Here is a 22917-nt window from a genome sequence, read left to right as displayed (position 1 = left end):
TAAACTCACCTCTGTATTTAATTGCCTTTGTCCTCATTTCATTAATCCACATCGCAATCCAATTAGTGGTACTTCCCTTCCTTTTTACAGATAAGGAAACATGCTCAGGGAGGTTGAGAGATTTCCCAGGAATAGGTAAGTGTCTGGAATCACCCCATCACCACATCTTCTGAAATAATAATAATAATAATGACAGCAGTAACAAAGGTGAACACTTATTATGCTTACTCTGTGCCAAGTGCCGTCCTGCTGAGCATTTTATCTGCATCATAATCCCCAATTCCACCCCCCATCTCCCCGCACTACAATTGTAGGTACTCTTGTAAGGTAGATACTATTGTGATGAGAATTAACAGGAGGAAATCGAGGCTCAGAGAGGTTAAGCAACTTGTCCAGTGTAACCCAGGCCAGTCAGTTTTCAAGTCGACGCTCAGACCTCGAGCTGACTACAAAGAAACCCGTGTCTTTCTGCCTCTCGGAAAACACGACACCCAAATGCACAGTTCAAAACCCCACCCAAGCCTGTCCTGCAAAGCGGTCAGTCTGCTCCAGCAAGTTCTTTGTTTTGACCAAGGATACGGAGGGCGCTGCCTGATTCATCTTGGGGGCTGAGGGAGAGGGGAGGAAGTAAGGGTAGAAATTTTAGGGGCAGGGGCGTGTGCCGGGGCCCAAAGGGCGAGTCACGTGCGCGTGAAACTTGAACTGGGAGGAGGGGAAGGCAAGAGAGCCCCCGCCCCTACCTCAGGACGCAGCCCGGGAGGGGTGTAAATACAGCTACGAACGCCGTCGATCTATCTCGTCCTAGCCTCACTTCGCGGATTGGTGGCGCCTGGCGGGTTCCCGTTCCTTGACTTCGGATGGGTCAGGGGAGGTGAGAACACCAGGCTGTCTGGCTGAATCTTCGAGGCCGCCCGGACCTGGCGCGCATAGAAGCCAGGAGCTCGGCTGCGGTTCCCAGCTGGGCACCCCTGACACCGGAGGCCGAGAGGGTGCACCCACCGCGAAGGCGCTGCGCTCCCGCGAGGGTGCGCGGCTGCAGAAGGCGAATTTGTCCCGATCAGAGGTGAGCTGCGAGCGTGGCTGGGGGTCCCTAGCTGCGCGTCGCTGAGAACCACCCTGGCCTGCTCCCACCGACAATCCCAGGCTCCCCAGGAGAAACCCGTTACCTGAGCCCTCGGGTCCCGCCTCTCCAAGCGCGTCCCTGCCTCCCCTTTAGTCTGGCCCCTCCGACTCCCCTGCACCTCCCGGCCCCTTCTTGCTGCACTGCCTCTGTTTAGAGCAACACTCCTGCCAGAGTTCGAACGGACCTGCGGGAACTCCGGAATGCAAAGCCCCATTTCCCAGATGGGATTACTGAACCTCTCGGGCGAAGGCACTCCCGAGGTACTTTCCTCCGCTCCCTCTCGCCCTTTCTCTGTTGCCCTTCTGGTCCGTCTTCTCTCTGCTTTTCTTGGTCTCACCCCTCTAGCTGCTTTCCGCCCCCGCCCCGCCCCGGGTCCAGTCTCCTCCCGCGGTGGCGGCTGTAGCCGCGGCCCGGGCGCTCATTCCCTCCTTCTGGTAAACACCCCGGCCCGCAAGCCCATCCGCCGCCGCTGCCCTTATAAAGCCAGCGGTCGCCGGACTTCCTGCTGGAGCCCGAGCACCCTCCGCGGGCAGGAGAGGGAGGGCTGCCTCCTAGGCGAGCAGTATGGTGCCCGGGGCCCCAGGGAGGGAGTGGGTGGCGCCGGCGGCGCTGGAGGGCCCGCCTGGGTCTCCTTCCACGTGGCAGCTGTTGCCTTGGACTGAGAGACTGCAGGGACTTGGGTCGCCTGGTGCGGAAAGGGGGAGAACTTGCCGTCGCCCGGCCCCAGAGGAGAGGAGTGGTCCTATAGGGGCAACAGGAAATGGGGGGGGGGTCCTTAGGCTAGCATCAGACTTCCCCTTCCTCCTCCTGCTTGCTTCTGGGGGGTCCTTCCTGGCGCGAGAGGCCGGATACTGGCCAGCGGTGGCTTCAGAGCGCGCTCTGCCCTTTGCTGACCTTTGGAACTTGAGGAAGTGCGGGTTTGCCACCCCCGCTCCGCTCGACAACCGGGCTTTGCGTGCCGTGGCCTGAGTGGAAGATCCTGGCAGCGCGCCAGCAATTTGTTACGCGCGGACAGGACCTTCCTTGTCTCTGTTAGTGACACGGCGGGAGCCCAATGCCACGTGCACCCCTGGCACTGCCAGAACTCCCAGAGCCAGCTAGGCTGCACCCACTGGGAAGCCCAGGGCTTTGCGAGGCCTCCATGAAGTCCCCTTTGAGGGCTGGCTCTAAGGGTCTCAGGGGCCACCATGATGCCAGGCATTCCTCCAGGTTCACTGGACCCTTCCTTCAATCCCCTATTCCTGTGCAGGCTCGTGGCCAGCATGGCCCCCACGCTGCAGGAGGCGTACCAGAGACGCTGGTGGATGGCGTGCACCGCAGTGCTGGAGAACCTCTTCTTTTCTGCGGTGCTCCTGGGCTGGAGCTCCCTGCTGATCATGCTGAAGAAGGAGGGCTTCTATTCCAGCTTGTGCTCAGGTAAGCCCGAGAAGGGGCCAGTGGGGCTGGCGAGGGCAGCAGAAGCAGAAGGTGGACTCTGGCAAAGGACAGGTGGCCAAGTGGACAGAAAGCCAGTCTGCTCACAACGCAGCACTCTGCAGGGGGTTGGACAGCCCCACTTATTTTTTTGTTGGGGGAAGGTAATTAGATTTATTTATTTATGTATTTATTTACTTATTATTTTTAATGGAGGTTCTGGGGAACTGAACCCAGGACAGCGTGCATGTGCTCTGCCACTGAGCTATACCCACCCCACTTCTTGACCTCTACCTCATTCATTTAAACCAGTCTTCACTAAACGCCAGGTGTCTGCAGGGCATCAGGATCCTGGGACTGATCCGCTGAGTCCTAAGCCTTTGGTAGCCTCAGGCCCGGAGCAGCTAGCTGGATGAGAGATGTCTTACTATGGCTAAAGGAGAGCCTGCAAGGTGGATTTGAATGTAAAGGAGGGTACACTCCTCCTTTTTCAGGACTTTTGATCCCCCAGGTCTTCAAGTCACCATTTGTACAAAGTTAATAGCCTCATTTCCTCTAGGCTCCAGTCTTGTGGAGGGTCCCTGTTTTCCATTTCAATCACCTTGGCTTTGAATGAGGGGCCCTGAATTCAGGAGTGGGAATTTGAATAATCCTTGGGAGCAGTAGCCACTTCCCCAGCTGCCTGCAGCTGCCTGGAGGCAGGGAGGGAGTCATCCCTCCTGGTGTCTGCAATTCGAGAAGCTCTAATGGTCTGATAGGTATCTTTCTTTTCTGGGAAGGAGAGAGCTGTGCTGACAGGCTCAGCCTAAGGAGCTGGATGGATGTGGAGTTTGGCCCTTCCCCTTCCTCCTTATCCTCTTCCTCCAACCTCCTTGTTGTGGAACAGGCTTTGGAGGAAGGCCAGCTTGGGTGAGAATCCCAGCTTCCACCACTTTTATCAGCTGGGTGACATTGGCGAGTTCCTGAAAACATCTAGCTTCAACTGCCCGGTCTGCAAAATGGAAAGAAGAAGAATACCTGTTCCATTGGGGCGCTATGAGAGTTAGCAGTGCTCGGTCAGGGTCAGGGTCCTTCCTGGCTTCCCCGGGCTCCTCAGCTCTGCTCCCTGCAGGCACGTGCCTTGGCTGTGGGAGAAAACAGAAAACCGTTGCCTTGGGGGTGGAGCTAGGGAGCTCTCGATCTCTGCTCTGGGCAGCACCTGCTCCACCCCTGCCAGCCTTATCTGTAAAGGAAGCAGGAGTTGGCACAAGAGATGCAATGTGCATGCATCTCCTGGCCCCAATTACAGGGTGATGGGGGCTGAGGAGGTGTTGATTAGAGCTGGCAACTGGCCAGGGGAGGCAAGTTGGGTCTGGAGGAGCTGGCTTAGGATGAAATGCTGGGTGTTCCAGGGTGGCTAAGAGAACCAGGAAGAGGGGTGGAGGATCCCTTTGCAAATAGAGGTCAGGAGTTCCCGGGTTCCCTCAGAGTTATTTACGCTGGAGAATGGAGAGGCCTGCCCTTTGCTGCCTACTGGCCTTGGGTCCTGCCAGTGCTCATCGGATAGCTTCTTCCTGCCTTCTCCACTGTTTTTTTTTTTTAAATCAACTTTATTGAAGATTAATTTACATCACACAGTTTGATGAGGTATGACAAATTTATACACCTCAGGAACCATCACCACAATCAATATTTAGAATATTTCCATCACCCCCCAAACTCCTTCCCTTTTGCTGTCTATCCATCCACCTGTGCTTTTTAAAAATATGGATAAGTGCTTTATTTAAGATAAAAGAGATATAAATCACTAATAGAACTACCATATGACCCAGCAATTCCACTCCTGGGTAAATATCCAAAAACCCAAAAATGTTAATTCAAAAAGATACCTGCATTCCAATGTTCATAGCAGCACTATTTAGAATCACCAAGTAATGGAAGCAACCTAAGTGTCCATCAACAGATAGTTGCATAAGGAAGATGTGGTGTGTATATGCAATGGAATACTTCTTGGCCATAAAAAAGAATGCAGTTTTGCCATTTGCAGCAGTGTGGGTGGACTTGGACGGCATTATGCTAAGTGAAATAATTTAGACAGAAAGACAAATACCATATGATATCACTTACATGTGGAATCTAAAAAATATAGCAAACTAGTGAATAATATGAAAAAGAAGCAGACACAGATACCGAAAACAAACTAGAGGTTACTAGTGGGGAGAGAAAAGGGGGAGGGGAAGTATGGGGGCAGAAAAAGAGGGTTATTATGGGATTATGTGAAACTTTTTAAAACTGTAAACTATAGAGTTTAAAGAATCTTTCATTCAACTAAAAAAAAAAAAAAAAGAAGAAGATATGTCACATGACGTACAATACACCCTTTAAAAATATACAATTTAATGGTTTTTAGTTTACTCAGTTTTTACCTTCCCCACAACCAATTTTTATTTTAAATTTTGTGAGGGAGGTAATTAGGTTTATTTAGGTTTTTGGGGTTTTTTTGAGGGAGGCACTGGGGATTGAACCTAGGACTTCACACATGCTAAGCAGGCACTCTGCCACTGAGCTCTACCCTCCCCTTTCACCACAACCAATTTTAGAACATTTTCTTTACCCCCAAAAGTAACCTTAGACCCACTAGCGGTACCCTCTCCCCCCACCTCTCCCTCTATCCCAAGCACTATGCAACCACTCACCTACTTTCTGTTATAGGTTTCCCTATGACAAAAATAGATTTGCCTATTCTGAACATTCTGTATAAATGGCATCTTATAAAACATTATCTTTTGTAACTGGCTTTTTTTCACTTAGCATGATGTTTTTAAGGTTCATTCATGTTGGAGAATGTATCAGGACCTGGTTCTCTTCCAAATCCTCTGCTACCACATTTTATTTTTCAACAGTTGATAGACAGTTGGGTTGTTTCCATTCTGGGGCTATGATGAGTAACGCTCCTATGAACACTCATGTACAAGTTCTATGTGGACATAGCTTTCCTTCCATCTCTATCTATATATCTACGTCTGTCTATATCTATATATCTATCTAGGAGTGGAACTGCTGGGCCATAGGGTAACTCTGTTTAACATTTTGAGGAACTGCTAGACTGCTTTCCGGGGTGGCTGCACCATTTTGTATCCCCACCAGCAGTGTATGAGGGTTCCAATTTCCACATCCTAGACAACACTCATTACTACTCATCTTTTTTATGATAGTCATTCTCGTGGACATAAAGTGTTGTCTTTCTGTGGTTCTGATTTGCATTTCCCTACAGGCTAATGATGGTGAGCATCTTTTTCACGTGCGTGTTGGCCATTTTTAGTGTATCTTCTTTGGAGAAATACCTATTCGGATCCTTTGCCCATTTTTAAATTGGGTCGTTTGCCTTTTTACTATTGAGTTGCAAGAGTTCTTTGCATTCTAGATACAAGTCCCTTATGAGATATAGGATTTGCACAGTTTTTCTCCCACTCTGGGTGGTTTTTTCACATTCTTCCTGGTGTCCTTTGGTGCACAAAAGCTTTTAATATTGGTGACGTCCAGTCTGTCTTTTTTGCCATTTGTGTTTTGGTGTTACTTTTAAGAAACTGTTGCCTAGTCTAAGGTCACAAAAACTTACATCTGTGCTTTCTTCCAAGAGTCTTAAAGTCTCAGCTCTTACATTTAGATCTTTGATCCATTGGGGGTTAACCTTTGTAGGTGGTGTGAGGTATCCTCCCGGTGTTTTCAGCTGTCCAGAAATGAGTGTGCCTCTGAGCTTGGTTGTTTGGGATCGCCAGAGGTGACCGAAGTGAACCCTCCTGTTCTCAGAACTTATTTGTCCACTGTTGAAAAGCAGGGAGAATGTCTCTCGTTCAAGTGACTTCAGCCTCCAGGCATCAGAAATATCCTGTTCTGCATCAGTCATGCTGCCCTGTCGAAAGCACCTACTTTCTGCTTCTTGAAGCCTCCCTCTGCAGGGCCTTAAAAACACAAATCAGACAAGGAATCTGTGTCCCTGTCGTGTGTGGACAGAGGCAGGCCGTATGGCTTCCCACTCCGTTATGTACTGCTTGGCTGGTTAAAATAACTTTCTTATTTATTTATTTATTTATTTATTTATATTATTATTATTTTTTTTAATGGAAGCACTAGGGATTGAGCCCAGGAACTCATGCATGCTAAACATGTATTCTACCACTGAGCTATATCCCTTCCCTCTTGTTTCTCTTTTTAAAACAACATTTTAACAAGCATTTGTATAGTGCTTACCATATGCCAAGCATGATTTCAAGTACTTTAAAAATTATTCATGCACTCAACACTTATAAAATCCCTAGGAGTTAGATGCTCTGGCTACGCCCATTTTACAGATGGAAAGCCTGAGGCTCAGGGAGGTGAAAAAATTGTCACACACTTATAAATGGCAGAGTTGATACCTGGAAGGTTCTGAGCTATACCACTGAGCTATACCCTCCCCCCCTTAACTTTCTTAATATCTCAGTTACCCCGTATATAAAATGGGACCAACAATCCTTACCTTGTGGGGATATTGTAAAAATGAACTGGAGCCAGCACACAAAATTCAGACTGCAGGCGTGTTTTCCTGTTTCGTTCTGGACCCAGCTTTGCCAGCATTTGCCAAGTGACCTTAGGCAAGTCCCCCATCCTCCCTAGATCTCTACTTGAATGTCTGTAAGATGAAGTGGACCACCCTTGTCCTCCTCGCTGCGGAGAAATGACGTGAGGACCCGATGATGCCATTTAACAAATGGGGAGCTCGTTATCGAGGTGCTCATGGGTGGCGGCTTTGGGGTTCCCTGGCCACACCCTCTGTCTTCTCAGCTCTCCCTCTTTTGAGGTACACCCTGGGGTGGATGGTTGACCCATCTGTAGGAGCCTCACAGCTAGAGAGGGAACTGGTACTCAGATGCTAGGCAGCGGCAGTTCATTTTATCCCACACTAGTGCATATCCAGCATAGGTGCCGAAATAATAAAACAATGGTTACAGTTCATTAAGCATTTACAGTTTGCTGTTTAGATTTTTAGTCCTCACAACAAATCTGTTTGTATAGAAGAGAAAGCTGGAGCTCAGAGATGCTAAGTAATTTGCCCAAGGTCACACAGCTAATAAATAGGGAGCAGAGTTGGGTGGGATGGTATAGCTAAATAAACCTAATTATCTCCCCCCACCCCAAAAAATAAATAATAAACTGGCACCTGATTACGATTTGCAAGCCAAGCCAAACATGTGTGGGGTCCAAATATGTATGGGGTTCATTGCTGGTCACCTGTGTGCAGCCTCTGGTCTAAATTATCTTTGCATTTCTCCCCGCCTTACACGGAATTCCCATACAGTGCCTGTCACACAGTAAATAGATGTGTGGTGGAGAAATGAACAGCGATGATAAACACCACTAAATTAGGGGACGGGCTAACCTGAACCTCAGAGATTGTGTGGTCTGAATCCTCACCTATTCTCCCAGGTGTCTGAGCCCTCTCCCCAGCTTTCCCGCAGCCCATCACCATGCACTCATGATCTGGAAATGACTCATTATGTTCTTCCTTATGTGAGCACACAGGTCACTGCCGCCTGCATGCCCTTCGGGTATATCTGAAGTCCAGGGTCATGGTCACCATCAAGGGCAGATACTTCCCCTTCCCAGCATTCAGGCACTATCACCTCTTCCTGTTTTGTTCTCTTCCCAGCACCTGCTACTCTTAATATCAGGGTCCGTTTGTTCCCTTGTTTATTATCCAAGCCCTGTGAGAGCTGAGAGCTTCCTGTCTCGTTCACTGTGGGATCCCCAGCACCTCTAGAAGAGGCTCAGCACATCTACCCATCAGCTGTTTCAGGAGCCCCTTCTCTGGGCCGGGTCCTGTGCAAAGCCCTTCATTTCTCTTCTCCTGTTGAATCTCCTAAGGAGTCTGTGGGTTAGGCATCCTCTGCTCCTTTTTACAGGCAGAGGGCCTGAGCCTCAGAGGAATTCCTTGTCCAAGGTTGCACAGCTGGTAGCGATGGTGGTGGGAATTCAGACCCTGGCCTTTCTGCCTTCCAGGGACACTCTGAGTTTGCCCTTGGTAATAAATGATGCAAAACTAACAGATAGGAGACAGGGGAGTAGACCCCTCAGGACTCACTGAGCATTGGGTGAAGTGAACCCCCCTGCTTCCCCCACCACCAGCCTTTCTCATTAACCTACCACAACTCCAAGTTGGCATTTTACCTGGAGGGTGAGTTTTCTCAGAGGTGAACTTCTGAAGGAGTACTGGAGGACAGTGCTGTGGTCCTACTTCTGCATCTCAGTTTCGCCATCTGGAAAATGGGGATACTTTGTAAGCTGATTCATGGGGCTGTCGTGAGTCAATAAATACTGTGACCGTTGAGAACATGCCTAGAGCATAGTTAAATGCTCAATAACTATTAGTTATTATTTTATCAGAATGTCATTTATGGGCAAAGTTTCCTCTAAGTTTTTTTGGGGGGGGAGTGACGTAATTAGGTTTATTTATTTATTATTTTTTAATGGCAGTACTGGGGATTGAACCCAGGACCTGTGCATTCTAAGCACACACTCTACCACTGAGCTATACCCTCCCCCCTCCTCTAAGTTTTAAGTGAATTCTTGTTACAGCAGTTGAGCATCACTCACTGATGTTGTCCCTAGATTTGAGGGTGGTTCCTGTTGGGGATCTGCAACCCCCTAAGTTTGGACATTGAGTGCATATTACAATTTGATAAGTACTTTGGTGTCCATTATCACGTTTGAACTAGTTGAGGCCTCAGATTGGGTATGTGACTGTTCCCGGGTCAGATACTGATTGCTGCCATTTATAGACTCCCTTCTCCACCGGAATGGATATGATTCCAGGCCACCTCCAAAGTCACCTGACTAGCAGTCAAGTGGAGGCATGGGATTTGAGTGTAGGACCCCTGATCCCAGCCACTCTCCTTGCCCAGCTGCTCCTGCAGCCATGTGCTGCCTTTCCCTCCCCTCTCTCAGCTGGGAACACCACCAACACCACCCAGGATGAGCAGCACCAGTGGCTGAGCTGTAACCAGCAGGAAGAGATGCTCAACCTGGGCTTCACCATCGGCTCCTTTGTGCTCAGTGCCACCACTCTGCCACTGGGGATCCTCATGGACCGCTTTGGTCCCCGGCCCACCAGGCTGATTGGCAGGTGAGGTGGCCAGGCTGTGGGGAGCTGGTAGGGAGCTGGAGGGCTGGGACTGGGGCTGTAGGGGGAAGGGAGGCACAGCGTTCAACCTCTCCCCCTTCCCCGCATCTTTGCAGTGCCTGCTTCGCTGCATCCTGCACCCTTATGGCCCTGGCCTCTCGGGACACTGAAGGTGAGATGTCTGGCCTCTCGTGGAAAGGAGTGGGTGGGATGAAGGTGGATATTACCCCAGCTCCTGTCTTTAGCCTCCCACAGCTCCCCAAATGCCCTCATCCATCCCTCCCCCCTTCCCAGTTCTGTCTCCGCTGATATTCCTGGCACTGTCCCTGAATGGTTTTGGTGGCATCTGCCTGACATTCTCTTCACTCACAGTGAGTATGTGAAGCCCTGACTTGGCAGCAGGGCACCCAGGAGTGCAGTAGGGGGTAGGGGTGAGGGAGGGTGTGGGTGGGAGACGGGTCAGTGGACGCAGATCAAATGTGTGTGTGAAACCGTGCTGGCTGCAGCGATGGGTGGGTGTGAGGCTGCGTATATGTGGATAAGACCGTGTCCGGATAGATGTTGTTGTGTGTGTGTCCTGAGCCCTTATGCCTATTGAGCTGTGTTCTAGGCACTGGGGCCACAGCACAGACAGAACTGACAACTTATTCACCTTTCTGGAACTTATAATCAGGGGTAGGGGAACAGGTAACCCTAAAAACAAGTAAACTAATAAATGATGTCCCTAGTCCTAAGTGCTGGAAAGAGTAAAACTGGGTAATACTAAAATAAGGGGAAGGGATAGCTTGAGACAGTGGGTATATGTTTGCATGTTGTGTGCGCGCCATGCTGTGCGTGCGTGGGTGACTGTATTTGTGTGTTAGATTGAACCATATGAAGTTGTGGACACTTGACTTGCTTGACCGACAAAAAAACGTTTTTTTCCACGGAGCTTGACCTCTTACATGTGTGTTTGGGGTGTGTTACTCTAAGTATATATGTGAACGAGTGAGCATAAGGGTTAAAGTCTTAGGAGCGTGTTGTTGGGGGAGGGGTTCCTGGCTGGGCCAGCCTCAGGCGATCTCGGAAGAGGGAGGGCCGCCTGAACGCCAAACTGGGTGTTTTTGTCTGAATATCACCTCGCCCTGCAGCCGCCTTTAATTCCAGCCCAGGACATTTCACAACTCTCTAAGGAAGCGGATCCCTTCCTCCTCGCCTCGCTCCTCAGCCCCTTCTCCACTCTGTACAACTTGGTTCAAGGCCCTAAATCCCTTGTCTCCCCCGCCCTTCGGGGCCTAAGCTCTGACCCTGCCCTGAGGCCTAGGGGCCCTTGGCCCACAGCCCGCCCCCTGCTCCGCCCCCTGCTGCACCGCCTGTAGTCTCTAGCCAATGGCAGGGCTCGGCTCCGGCTCCGCCCCCTGAGCCGGCCCCGCCCCTGGACCTCTGCGCTCAGAGGCCAGAGCCAGGACGTCCGGTGCTGCTCCTTGTTAGCCAGGCTGGCTAGCGGGGTGCTGGGTGGAGACAGAGCTCTCAGACCCTGGTAGGGGTTTGGGGGAGTGCCAAAGGCCCGGCCTGGCCCTGGCACTTTCCCTGTCGTCCTTGGCAGCGTGCCTTGCAGACACACGGTGCCAGGGAAACCTTTGCCCAAGTGGGGTCAGCTTGGCCCCACCCCTTTTTCAAGACTCTTGAAGGTCGATGGGTCAATTCTCTGTGTTTATTCGCCTTCCTCTCCAGAGCCATTTGAGATCCCTTTCTGGGCCTCGGTTTCCCACTCTGGAGAGGGTTTAAGCTTTGTATGGCATCTAAGACTCTTCCAGCTATGGGATCTGTTGACTGGGGGTGTAGGGGAGGGGTGGAGGATCACAAGGGGTTGTCTGACTTTGCTTTCCCCTCCCCTGAGGGCCTGACTCAGGCCAGTGAGCAAAATACATTATCATTTCTGTACTGGTGGGAATTCTGGGCCTGCTCTGCATGTCAGAACTATATCTTCTGGACACTTGGCCTGGCCCTGTCCCCTTCCTTACTCCCACCCTCACCTCCCTAGCCATCCTGTTACTTGTCTTGGTTCAGCAGAAACCATGGACTAGGGCCTTTGGGGCCATGGAGAAGGTTAAGGGGCACCATACTATTAGAGCCAGCCATGGTCACAGCCTTGGGGTCTGGGGTAGAGCTAGGATGGCCAGAACAGGAGAGAAAGTCACTAATGTGCCCTGTGAACTTGAGTACGTTTCTTTCCCTCTCCGAGCCTCAGTGTTCTCACCTGTCAAATAAGTTACACTAGATCAGCTTTCTTATTCTGTGGGCTAGGAGACCTGTCATGATTAAAGGTCTCTGTAAACAACTAACTTGGGAAACCTTGGGGCTACACAGAATTTCTCTTTAAGGGCACTTCTGTGGGTGGGAGGGGATTATAGCACAGTTTCTGACCTTGGTTTTGCCTTAGAACTTCTCTGTTGCCACTCTGGGGCTAGTGTTCCTGGAGCGCACTTTGAGGATAGCTGGGCGAGAAGCTTCCAAGCTTTCTTGGGTGGGCCCAAGAAAGGGGAGCCCTGGGCAGGTGTCAGGGTCTCCCCTTGCTCATTGGTGCCACTCTCCTCCCTCAGCTGCCCAACATGTTTGGGAACCTGCGCTCCACATTCATGGCCCTCATGTTTGGCTCCTACGCCTCTTCGGCCATCACGTACCCGGTAATCAAGGTATGCAGTTGCTTTGAGGGGGTCGGTGAGGTCGCTTGGCTTTCTTTTTGGGGAGGGGAGGCTATTAGGTTTGTTTATTTATTTACTTACTTAATGAAGGTGCTGGGGATTGAACCCAGGACCTCGTGCATGCTAAGCATGTGCTCTACCACCGAGCTGTTCCCCGCCCTGTCCCTGGGCTTTCTTTCTGCCTTGACACAAGAGCTGGCTGAGTGCATGGTGGCTAGTATGTCTGGTGACCCATTTCCTGCCAGTGAGGGGTCAGTTCCCACTGCAGGGAAAAACACTGAAGCATCATGGGAAGAGCCCAGGTGTTGCTGTGGACCAGTGGGTCTGACTTCTCTGCTCTCCTCCCTCCCTTTTCCGTCACCCAAGTCCAGGCCTTCGTCCTTTCTCCTGGGCCAGTGCTGGTCTCCCTGCCTCCAGTCTTTTCCCTCTCCAAGCTGTCATTCACATGACTTCCAGAATGATCTTAGATGCAGGACTGGCTCCCACACCTGCTCTGCTCTGCCTACAGAATCAAGTGCAACCCCTTTACGTGCATTCCAGGCCCGCGACTTTCTAGCCCTACACCCACATCTTCTTCTCCTGCCCTGGAGAGGCCAGGTGGCTCAGGTCCAAGATCACCAAGCTAGTCCATGCCAGGCCAGCTCCCAAGGCAGGTCAGCCTGGTGGACCTAGAGCCAGAAGGCCTGAGTTCTAGTTCTGGGCAAATTTGGGGCCTTGTTTCTCCCACTGATATCAAAACAGCTTTTCAAATGGGCTGTAGCATGCCCCTCAGATTCTGCCTTGGACAGTTAACTTGTTAGTTTAGAAGGGTCTTGCTCAGTGTTCCCAGAGGGGTTGGAGAGCGCACCGGTGGGGGTGGCCAACAGTTGTTCAGGTAGGAGCAGGTCTGAAGGGTGGGGTTCTCCCTTCCCTCAGTGGGATTTGAGGAGCCAGATCTTGAGGGTGTGGCCCCTTGAAGCTCTATCTTGCTTCCTGGGAAGAAAGAGCCCCAAGGCTTGAGGCTGAGGACTGGCAGAAGTTTCCCCAGGCAGCACTAGAACTGTGAGCTGGAGCCTGGCGGGAGGGCACACAGTAGTCACCCCAGGCAGACGGTGGCAGGCGGGACATCTATCTGTACCTGGTTTCCTCACTAAAGGGGCTGAGACATTGGCACAGAATCCCAATCAACACAAAACCTACTTGTCCTGGAGTTAGGAGGCCATGGGCCCAGCACTTGCACAAACCGCCTCCCTCCTCGGCTGTCACACCCCGGAGCACCTGTGAAAAGTGAGATAAGGCTTCTCCGACTGGGTTTGTCTTTCGCTCAGGGAACCTGCCTGGGAAAGGGCAGGATAAACACGGTTAGAAGTTTTAATTCTCCTCTGTTGTACATAAAGTGAAACGACGTTGGTACAAAAACGAACATGTGTCTGGAGCCAAAGACAACACTGGTGTCTCTTTTCAAGATAATAATTGATTTCAAAGACATTTTGAGCTTGTGGCCAGCAACTTCAGCACCTTTTGGAAACTTTTTCTCAGCTCTTGGTGGGGGGCTGGGGCAAAAAAGGAAGAAGATGGCGGGGCTTCTAGGTCTGACTTTTAACTTCTGGTTTCCTCATCTGCAAATTGTGCGCAAGGAACGGGTGGGGGAGACCTTCTCTCAGCCCTCTGGGGCCTGGGTTCTGTCTCCGGCTGGAGGAGGTGGGTCTGGGGCCGCGTGGCCTCCTCCATGGGCCTGCCCCCTCCTCCACAGCTGATCTATGATGCTGGCGTGTCCTTCATGGTCATCATGTTCACCTGGTCGGGCCTGGCCTGCCTCATCTTTCTGAACTGTGCCCTCAACTGGCCAGGGGAGGCCTTTCCCTCACCGGAGGAAGTCAACTACAAGTAAATGGCCTTGGAGGGCTGGGGGCGGAAGGGGCCTCCGGAGGCCAGGGTGTGAGGGTGTGATGGACAGAATCAGCTTTGGAGTCAGAGAAACCTGGATTTGCCAATCACCTGAGCTTTCCTAGCTCTGCTTTCTCCTCTGAACCGTGGGCCTGATCCCACCCACCTGCCGGTGTGTTGAGCAGACCTGGCATATAACGGGCAGTCAAAACGTGGTGACTACTACTCTTCTTTCCAGGTTTGGAGGATGGGATCAGAGTAGGAGGGACCCCTGCAACAGTGCCATGTGGACCTAGATTGAGGAGAGACAAAGGAATGGCAGATCCCACCCTTTGTGGGGCAACCTGAATGCCAACTTTTCCCAACACCTCCATCAGTTCCCCAGGGGACTGGGGTGATGCTTGGGGTGAGCACACACAGTGCCAGTCCAATAACAGCTGGTACTGTCCGCGTGTCTCCTGTGAGCCAGGCGCCGTGCTCAGCCCATCCCCAAACAGCCCTGCAATGTGGATTTCTGTTATTAACTCCACTAATAACAAAGGCGCAGGGAACAGAGTGACTCTGCTAGGGTCATACCATTGAAAGGTGGGGGTGAGGGTGAATCTAAGGTTGGAACCAGGCTCTCTGACTCTGGAGTCTGAGTTTTGTTTTGTTTTTAATGGAGGTACTGGGGATTGAACCCAGGACCTCGTGCATGCTAAGCATGTGCTCTACCTTGGAGCTATACTTGCCCCCCACCCCCAGTCTGAGTTCTTAATGCTACCTCTGTGACAGCAGTCCTAGCAGAAAATAGCTCATCCACCGTTCACTCCCAGGTGCTGAGCTGACCCCTGGGCTGGACCCTGAGCCGCACAGACACAAGCCCCGCGCTTGGGAGCTTGTCAGTGGCCATGTCGGTGCTGGGTAAAGGGGGCCTTGGCACCCCAGAACAACCCCCCACCCCACAAGCAGGCTGTTGAGGGTGGGCTTTGCGTGGCTGGTCCCCACATGCTGTGGCCTGGCTGCTGGCAGGGAGAAGATCAAGCTCAAAGAGCTGGCCCTGGATCACAAGGTGACAGGAGACCGCTTCTACACTTATCTGACCGCCGTGGGCCAGTGGCTGAGCCAGAAGGCCTCCAGCCTGGAGGAGGGGGTGGACACCTTCATCTCATCCCAGGATGTTCGAGGCACCTCAGTCAAGTCAGCTGAGAGTGAGTGTCTGGTCAAGGTGCCAGCCTTAGGTCCTAGCGCCTAAGTGCTCATCCTCCCTTCTTTAGTTCTGACAGCACCCCTCATACAGGTGGGCATGCTCCCCAGTTATAGAATGGGGGCGAAGTCAAAGCTCAGAGAACTCTGGGAAGCTCAGATTCAGGGGTACTCTGCTGGATTCCTGGGATGAGGGAGGGAGCAGCTTCCAGAATGGGGCAGGGTCTCCAGGCCTGTGGGAGAGCTGGTTTCATCGCGGTTCCCTGCAGTCTCTGAGCTGCTTGCATCAGGTCCTGGCAGGTGGGCCAGCCTCCAGGCTGGGTCCTCTGACGCCTGGCTGGTTGGCTCCCCCTGCTGGCTACAGGGGAGCTGCGCCTGCCTTCAGCCTCAGCCACTTGGCAAGGGGTCAGCTCCCAGATTAGTGGAAGAAAGATGGGCCTTGCAGTCAGGAGATGGGGGTTTGAGTTCAGCCAGTTACAGGCCATGTGACTTGGGTAGAATCACAATCCCCTCACTTTCCCCTGCCTCTTAAATTAGCATTGAGAACACCCAGCTCTCAGGGAAGTTAGCTGTGAGGATTGAAGGAAGCCGGGGATGTGGAAGCTCTTTGTAGACTTTGGAATGCTGTGCAGATTGAAGGTGACCCCTACTGCTGATCCTCCCACAGCGGAGCTGTTATGGGCATGAGCTGAGTCTAGCCAACCTGCAGCTTCCAGCCCTGTGAACTGGAGCAAGTCACTGAGCTCTCTGTGCTGCAGTTTCTCCTTCTGTAAAAAGTGCTAAGGAGATGGTTGTTGTACTCCATGGGTTAATACATGTCAAGTGTGCGGCACAGAGTCAGCGTTTAATAAATAGTAGCCAGAGTTATCACCGCCACCCCAAGCCTAGGGTACACACCCAGAGGTCAGCTGAGAATGTTCTAGTGAGATCGTTATAGAGCCGGGCGAGCACTTGGAGGCCGGTGAGGCTGAACTCTTGTTTTTGAGGACACCGGTCCCTCTCCAAAGTCTGTTAGGGTCAGAGCCCCTCTAGAATGGCATCAGCTGGGTTGCGCAGAGGCACATAGAAGCGCTGGCGCTCAGGGGCGCCCCCTGCTGTCTCCGCAGAGTCTGTCCCCTTGCGCAAGAGCCTCTGCTCCCCCATTTTCCTGTGGAGCCTCCTCACCATGGGCATGACCCAGCTGCGGATCATCTTCTACATGGCCGCCATGAACAAGATGCTGGAGTACCTGGTGACCCGCGGCCAGGAGCATGGTGAGGTGCTCAGAGCCCACTGGGGGCTGCGGGTGCAAGAGGGACCCCTGCCTGAGCTCCTCTCACCCTGGCTTCTCCCTTCTGCCCCCAACAGAGACGGACAGCCTGAAACAAAGGGCGACAGAGACAGGTAGGGGGATCAAAGCTGGGGCCGTGGCCCACTCCCACCCCAGCCAGTGCCCACTGCCCAGCGAGCTTGGGCCCAGCTTTGTCACTCTGGGCGTTTGGGGGATCTAAGAATTTGGGGTCCGAGGAAGGCTGTTCTGGCATCCCCTCTCCTCTGCTGAGGTGGGTGACAGTGCTGGCATCCCTCGTGGGATCCTGACCCCACTTCTCACCCCGCCCTGCCCAGTGGAGTTCTGCTCCTATGTCTTCGGGGCCATGCAGCTCTTGTGCCTTCTCACCTGCCCTCTCATCGGCTACGTCATGGACTGGCGGATCAAGGACTGCGTGGACACCCCCACTGAGGCCTCTGCCAGGTGACCTGCCCAGGGATGGAGACAGCGATGTGCTTTCCCATCCAGCGTCTCATTTCGTTCTCCTGAGAGCCCTGGGAGGGATACATCCCCATTTTACAGATGAGGAAACTGGAGACCAAGAGGAGACATGGCTGGCTTGATAAGTAAAGCTGACATCAAGGGCTGACTAGGCACTGGGCACTTGCCTTGACATATTTAGACCTGTGCCAGCTCTCCCGGGTAGGTACAAACATTATTATCCTTGTTTCACAGATGAGACGCTGAGGCATAGAAAGGTTGAGTAACTTACTCAAGATCACACAGCTTTCAGTAGCAGGTTCCAGAACCTTTCTTAAAAATGGTACACTCTAGAGTTGGAAGGTTAGGAAGAGATAGAGTTGGTATATTAGATATCTATTGCTGTGTAACAAATTACCCCTCCAAACTTGGCATCTTTAAACAACCATCATTTATTATCTCCTCGTTTCCAAGAGTTGGGAATCTGGGAATGGCTTAGCCAGGTGGTTTTGGCTCAGAGTCTGTCCGAATCTGTTCAGACTGGTATAACAAAATACCACAGACAGGGTAGTTTATAATCAATATAAGTTTATCTCTCAGAGTTCTGGAGGCTAAAAGTCTGAGATCGGGGTGACAGCACGGTTGGGTGAGGGCTGTCTTCTGGGGGCCACAGTCATTGAAGTACTGACTGGGGTTGGAGAGTCACTCCTAAGCTCACTCGTGTGGCTGTTGGCAGGAAGCTGGTTTCCTCCCTACCTGGGCCTCTCCAAAGTCTGCTCACAACACAGCAGCTGGCTGACCCCAGAGCACGATGGCCAAGGGAGGGAGACCAGGACAGAAGCTGCAATATCCTTCAAAATGTAATCTCAGAAGTACCATACACAAGTGGGGTTGTCCTCTGTGGTCACACAGAGTAACTGAACCGTGTGCAAGGGGACTGTACAAGAGTGTGAGTACAGGAGGCAGGGGTCAGTGGGGCTGTCTTTTTGGCTGGAGACCACCATTGGGTCTCCTGACTGTGTGCTCTTTTTGTGTTAATCCAAAAATCTGTTTGTCCTGAGAGGATGGGAGAGGGAGACTAGGAGAGAAGGCATCTAAGGAGCAACCCAGTGGCTTCCCTCCATATCAGTGGTGCCCAGCCCTGGTACCCAGTCTTCCTCCTCTACACTCTGTCCTGACGGCCATGGTCCATTAGCAGGGCCCTTCTGTCTGGGACCAGTGGGCAGCCTGCTGTCATCTATCTCAGCCTACTGACCTCTCCCCTGGCCCAGCCTCAGTGCCCTTGATCGTGCTGGACAGAGGGTCTTGCTGGGCAGTCAGGGGCCAAGGTGATCTCCCCAGAGTGGCATCTACTTTTGTCCAGGCTGGAGGGCAGAGACACTTCTGTGGGGGCTTCTGATGAGAGAGAGGATGAGAACATCCCATTCTCTACCTTCCTTCCCATCGCTGATTCTCAGACGTCAGTGTGCTTGTGAAATACTTGGGATAGTTTTCCAAATGCAGGTTCCAGGGCCCCACTCCTGAGATTCTGCTGTCTGGGATGAGGCCCTGGAATCTGCATTCTTACCAAAGGCTCCAGATGATGCTGGGGAGCCACACTGGGAGAACCACGGGGCTGGAGAAACGGATTCTCCCTTTTCTGCCACCCTCGTGGCAAAGGCACAGCCGAGGAGGGAGGGGCCTGGCTGAGAACTGGGGGGGCTGCCCAGGAGGTGGAGGCAGCGGCCAGTGACAGCCCATTCTCCTCAGGGATGGGGCTGCCACCAAGTCCGCCAAACCACGCTACCGCAAGATCCAAAAGCTCACCAACGCCATCAATGCCTTCACCCTGACCAACTTCCTGCTGGTGGGTTTCGGCATCACATGTCTCATCGACAGCTTACATCTCCAGGTACCGGTTTCCATCCTCCCTGCTTTGCCTGCCTCCCGGAGCCCTGCCAAAGGCCCGGTTCACCTGGCCCCTGCCTTCCAGGAAGCGTGGTTCCCATCCTTTGGGTCTCTTTTCCCGGTTCTCCAGGAAGGGTTCCTAGTAGGTCGGGTTGGTGAGGGGGCAGGCGTGTGTCACCTCTGTTCTCACCCCTCACCTTGACCCATCCTTCCTCCTGCCTCCACGCTGCTCTGAATCTCTTCCCTCTCTTTTTTTGGTTTCAGTTTTTGACCTTTGTCCTGCACACTGTGGTTCGGGGCTTCTACCACTCGGCCTGTGGAGGCCTCTACGCCGCCGTGTGAGTCAGCCGGGGCCACAGTGCCTTCCTGAACAACCCCTCATAACCAGAGACTCCAGAGCAGGGGCAAAAGGGCCGCGGGCTCCCCTTAGCGCGTCCCTCCCCAGCCTCCCTGGACTGCTGACATCGAGGCTGTCTGGCCCACTGCCCTCTCCGAGCTCCTCTAATGACGGGGAGCTCACGTCCTCAAAGGCAGCCTGCCCCACTGCGGGACGACGCCACTGTCCGGGGTCTTCCCTCAGGGGAAGCGCAAATCCTTGGTCTGATGCCCCTTCTTCTGTCCTATGTCTGCTTTCTGGAATGGGCCCCAAAGGGGCCGCTCTCCCTATGTCAGCCTTGTCGAAATTTCCAGACAGTCTCGTTTGCCTCATAGCTTCCCTGCTTCACTTTGAACCCCCCAAACCCCCGCCACCGTTCCCTTTCCCTGCTCTCTTCTGGTTCACATGGCTGAGTCTGTCTGGTGTGTGTGATGGAGGCAGCGGGGTGACACAATTGTAACCGATGTGGAGAACTTACCCCCTGGTGGGCACGGTCTGCGACATGGATCCCCCCCTTATTCAGACCTCACTATGGCCACCTCAGCGGGCAGCTCAAGCCGGACCTTGGAGTCATCCTGGATTCCTCCCTTCCTCACAGCCCACAGCCCATCCATCTGCAACCCTGCCAGCTCCATGCTCCACAGACCCCAAACCCGACCCTTCTCACGCTCTCCAGCGATGCCACCCGCATCCTGGATTATTGCCGCAGCCTCCCAGTGGTCTCCCGTATCTGCTCGTGACTCCCTCAGTGTTTCCAACACAGAAGCTGGAGACACTTGTTAGGTCATGCCTCCCCACGGCTTCCTGCCTTGTCTCACTTAGAGAAAAAGCCAAAAGCTTTAGTAAGGCTTAAAAGGCCCTACAGGATCTGGTCCCCTGGGGCCTCCCTGCCTCGCTCACCCCCTTTCCCCACGATGGCTGCCTCGTGCCTCAGAAACCCCAAGTGTGTTCCGCTCTCGGGACCCTCGGACGTGCTGTCTGTCCCCTCTTCGCGGCACGTTTTTCCTCCCGATATCCACAAGGCTCACAGCCGTCTCACCTGCTCCAGGTCTTTACCCAGCTGTCCTTGTCTCTGAGGCAGGGCTCCCCTGGCCTCTGGTCTACAGTCGCAATCCCTTGACAACCTCACCCCCTTTGTCTGCTTAACCTCTCCCCTTGGCACTTACCACTGTCTAACGCACACTGTGGGTTTATCTTGCCTGCTGTGTGATACCACCCACCCCAGCAGAACGCCACCTCCGTGTCCTTTTGGTTCACCGCTGTATCTCCACGCACATGGAATAGCACCTGGCACGTAGTAGAGGCTCAGTACATATATGTTAAAAGAACAGACAACCAGTGAGGTTCGTGCTGCCCCTGGTTTTTTAGTGAAGAAAGTGAGGCTCAGAGAGGTTGAGCCACTTGCTATTATCACACAGCTCGGTAGCCCTGAAGTCACAGCATGCAGCCCAGAGGCCAGGGACCACAGGGCACATGCAAAGAGCCTGACCTCTTAAGCTCTACCCTGCCTGGTGAACACAGAGTGATGCCCGAGGAGGGACGGGCTGGGGGCTGGGCTGGAGAGGACCACCTGCCCCTCATGTCTGGCCCTCCGTCCTCTCATTGACAGGTACCCGTCCAACCACTTTGGGACACTGACAGGCCTGCAGTCCCTCATCAGTGCTGTGTTTGCTCTGCTCCAGCAGCCGCTCTTCATGGTCATGGTGGGACCCTTGGAAGGAGAGCCCTTCTGGGTGAGGACCTGGGGGCGGTATGAGGGCAGCAGGACCCTCTTTTCTGGATGTGGCCGAGGAGTTGGGGGGGGGGCTCTTCCATGTGACAGAATCCCTCACTCGCATCTCAGCCAGGAGGCACCTTGGAGGTCTCTAATCTGGGGGTTCCCAAGCTGGCTGCCCACAGATTCCCCAGCCCACTGAATCAGCGTCTCTTGGCCTGGGCCCAGGAGTCTGTTTTTAATAAGATCCCAGGTGATGTGTGATCCCAGTCCTGATCCAGTCCAGTTCCACCAGTGCAGGGATCCTCCCTCTAGTACTCCTGGAAAGGAGTTCCTCTAGACCCTCTTAGCTCCAACACCCCCAGCAACAGGGTGCCATTCCCACACAAGGTGGCAACCATTGGTCTTGTCAGGAAGGCTTTTCCTTACATTGAAATGACATCACCTCCCTAAAGCTGTCTGCCCTGAGGGACCCCCCACTCCCCTAAAGCCTCCTGCAAGAACGATGACAGAGTGACAGCTGCGGTTTACCGCATGCACACAGGTGCTAAGCACATGGAGTACTTTTTTACTGAACGTCGCTGCAGCAGCCCAGAGAAGTGGTTGTGTATGGTTGGGATGACTTGCCCAGAGCCACGTAGTGAGTAATGCAGAGTAGCCTATGCGCTGGGTCCAAGCCACATGAGGGCCCCTGTGCTGTGTCCCAGGCCAAGCCCCAGAGCCTTTAACCTCCTGAGAGCCTCTTCTCACCCCCTGAATGGGGGCCCATTGTCAATGTCCTCAAGGAGGTCAAGGTTCCCAGCCCAGAAGGTCCAGTTTCAGCCCTGACTACTCAGATGGCACCAGATAGTTTAGCCACTGGCTTTCTCCGGGGTTTAAACCAGGCTCTGACATGGTTTACAAGGCTGCTGAACGTTAAGGGGAATATTGTTGGACGGTGACTGCCCACCATCAGTGCTAGCTAGATTTATCATTCCAGCCCAGAACTAATAAGGCTGCCTTCTCCGGGTGGGGAGCCAAGAAGTGTCCCCGAGGGTGATGACGGGTAAAGACGTCCCTACCTGACTCATTTTCCCTCTCTCTCCTTGCCCTAAAGGTGAATCTGGGCCTCCTGCTCTTCTCACTTCTGGGGTTCCTGCTACCTTGCTACCTCTTCTACTACCGTGCCCGGCTCCAGAGGGAGTACGTCACCCCCTGGGAGGTCCCCCTGAAGGTGCTTGGCAGCCCCGAGGTGACTGTGTAGACCTCTGAGCCAAGGGACCTGGATGACAGGCAGCCAAAGGCCTGAGCAACCAAAGGGAATGCCTCATGGCTTTTCTACCTGTAACCTCTGCACAGAGCCAGGGGCCATGGATTTATAAATACCAAAAGCATTCTATTTTTGTAGGGACTTGCTAAAAGGAAAAAAAATCCCCCAAAACAATGCTCCATTGACTGAAGACATCCCCTGTGCAGGGATTGGGCCTTCTTGATCCTGGGATTGGAAGAGACCAGGGTATGGCCCTGCCCTTTCTCTGGACCTTGTCGTAGGAGCCCACCTCCCGGTGCCTCCTGGGGGCTTATGGGATCAGCGAACAGGTGACCCTTGAGGTCTCAGCTATGCAATGCCCAGAGTGTGCATGCATGTGAGCATTTGTAAAGAAATAACCTTCCCCTCAGAGGGAAGGGACCTGAAGTGTTGGCTGTGTCCTGGACAGGGTGTGGGGGTTAAGCCCCTTTGTGAGGCTGGAGGGTGGTGGGTTCCCTCCCTGGTGCTGATACTTGTAGATCTTAGAGGAAATAAAAAGGGAAGTGAGAGACTG

The 22917-nt window shown here is 52.9% G+C and overlaps 1 protein-coding gene, 1 long non-coding RNA gene and 1 other non-coding gene across 8 annotated transcripts; 1 reads left to right on the top strand and 2 right to left on the bottom strand.

Annotated features, from left to right (window-relative positions):
• LOC116666385 lies at positions 1-1467 on the bottom strand. The gene is made up of 2 exons (XR_004323204.1): positions 1308-1467; positions 1-1033 (listed from the first exon to the last, which is right to left on the bottom strand). It is a non-coding gene; the product is annotated as an uncharacterized LOC116666385 (long non-coding RNA).
• SLC43A1 (solute carrier family 43 member 1) lies at positions 927-22917 on the top strand. Of its 6 annotated transcripts, XM_032488703.1 has the most exons (16): positions 927-1063; positions 1278-1383; positions 2373-2539; positions 9500-9677; positions 9791-9846; positions 9969-10045; positions 12257-12349; positions 14091-14224; positions 15236-15414; positions 16492-16662; positions 16757-16792; positions 17015-17141; positions 18888-19029; positions 19290-19363; positions 21011-21134; positions 22212-22914. In XM_032488703.1, the coding sequence occupies exons 3-16, from the start codon at positions 2386-2388 to the stop codon at positions 22356-22358; spliced, it is 1692 nt and encodes a 563-aa protein (XP_032344594.1). In that variant the 5' UTR covers positions 927-1063; positions 1278-1383; positions 2373-2385; the 3' UTR covers positions 22359-22914. The 6 variants fall into 6 exon arrangements, with proteins under 6 accessions (XP_032344594.1, XP_014409012.1, XP_032344593.1 ...); XM_014553526.2 differs by lacking the exon at positions 1278-1383 and having other exon boundaries at positions 932-1063; positions 16516-16662; XM_032488702.1 differs by lacking the exon at positions 1278-1383 and having other exon boundaries at positions 932-1063.
• Positions 9023-9093, bottom strand: TRNAS-AGA. Its single transcript has one exon. It is a non-coding gene; the product is annotated as a tRNA-Ser (tRNA).

Source organism: Camelus ferus, chromosome 10 (genome assembly GCF_009834535.1).
Source record: "Camelus ferus isolate YT-003-E chromosome 10, BCGSAC_Cfer_1.0, whole genome shotgun sequence".
Classification (NCBI taxonomy): Eukaryota; Metazoa; Chordata; class Mammalia; order Artiodactyla; family Camelidae; genus Camelus; species Camelus ferus.
Note: the sequence above shows the minus strand (reverse complement) of the source record. Positions and strands in the feature narration are given on the sequence as shown.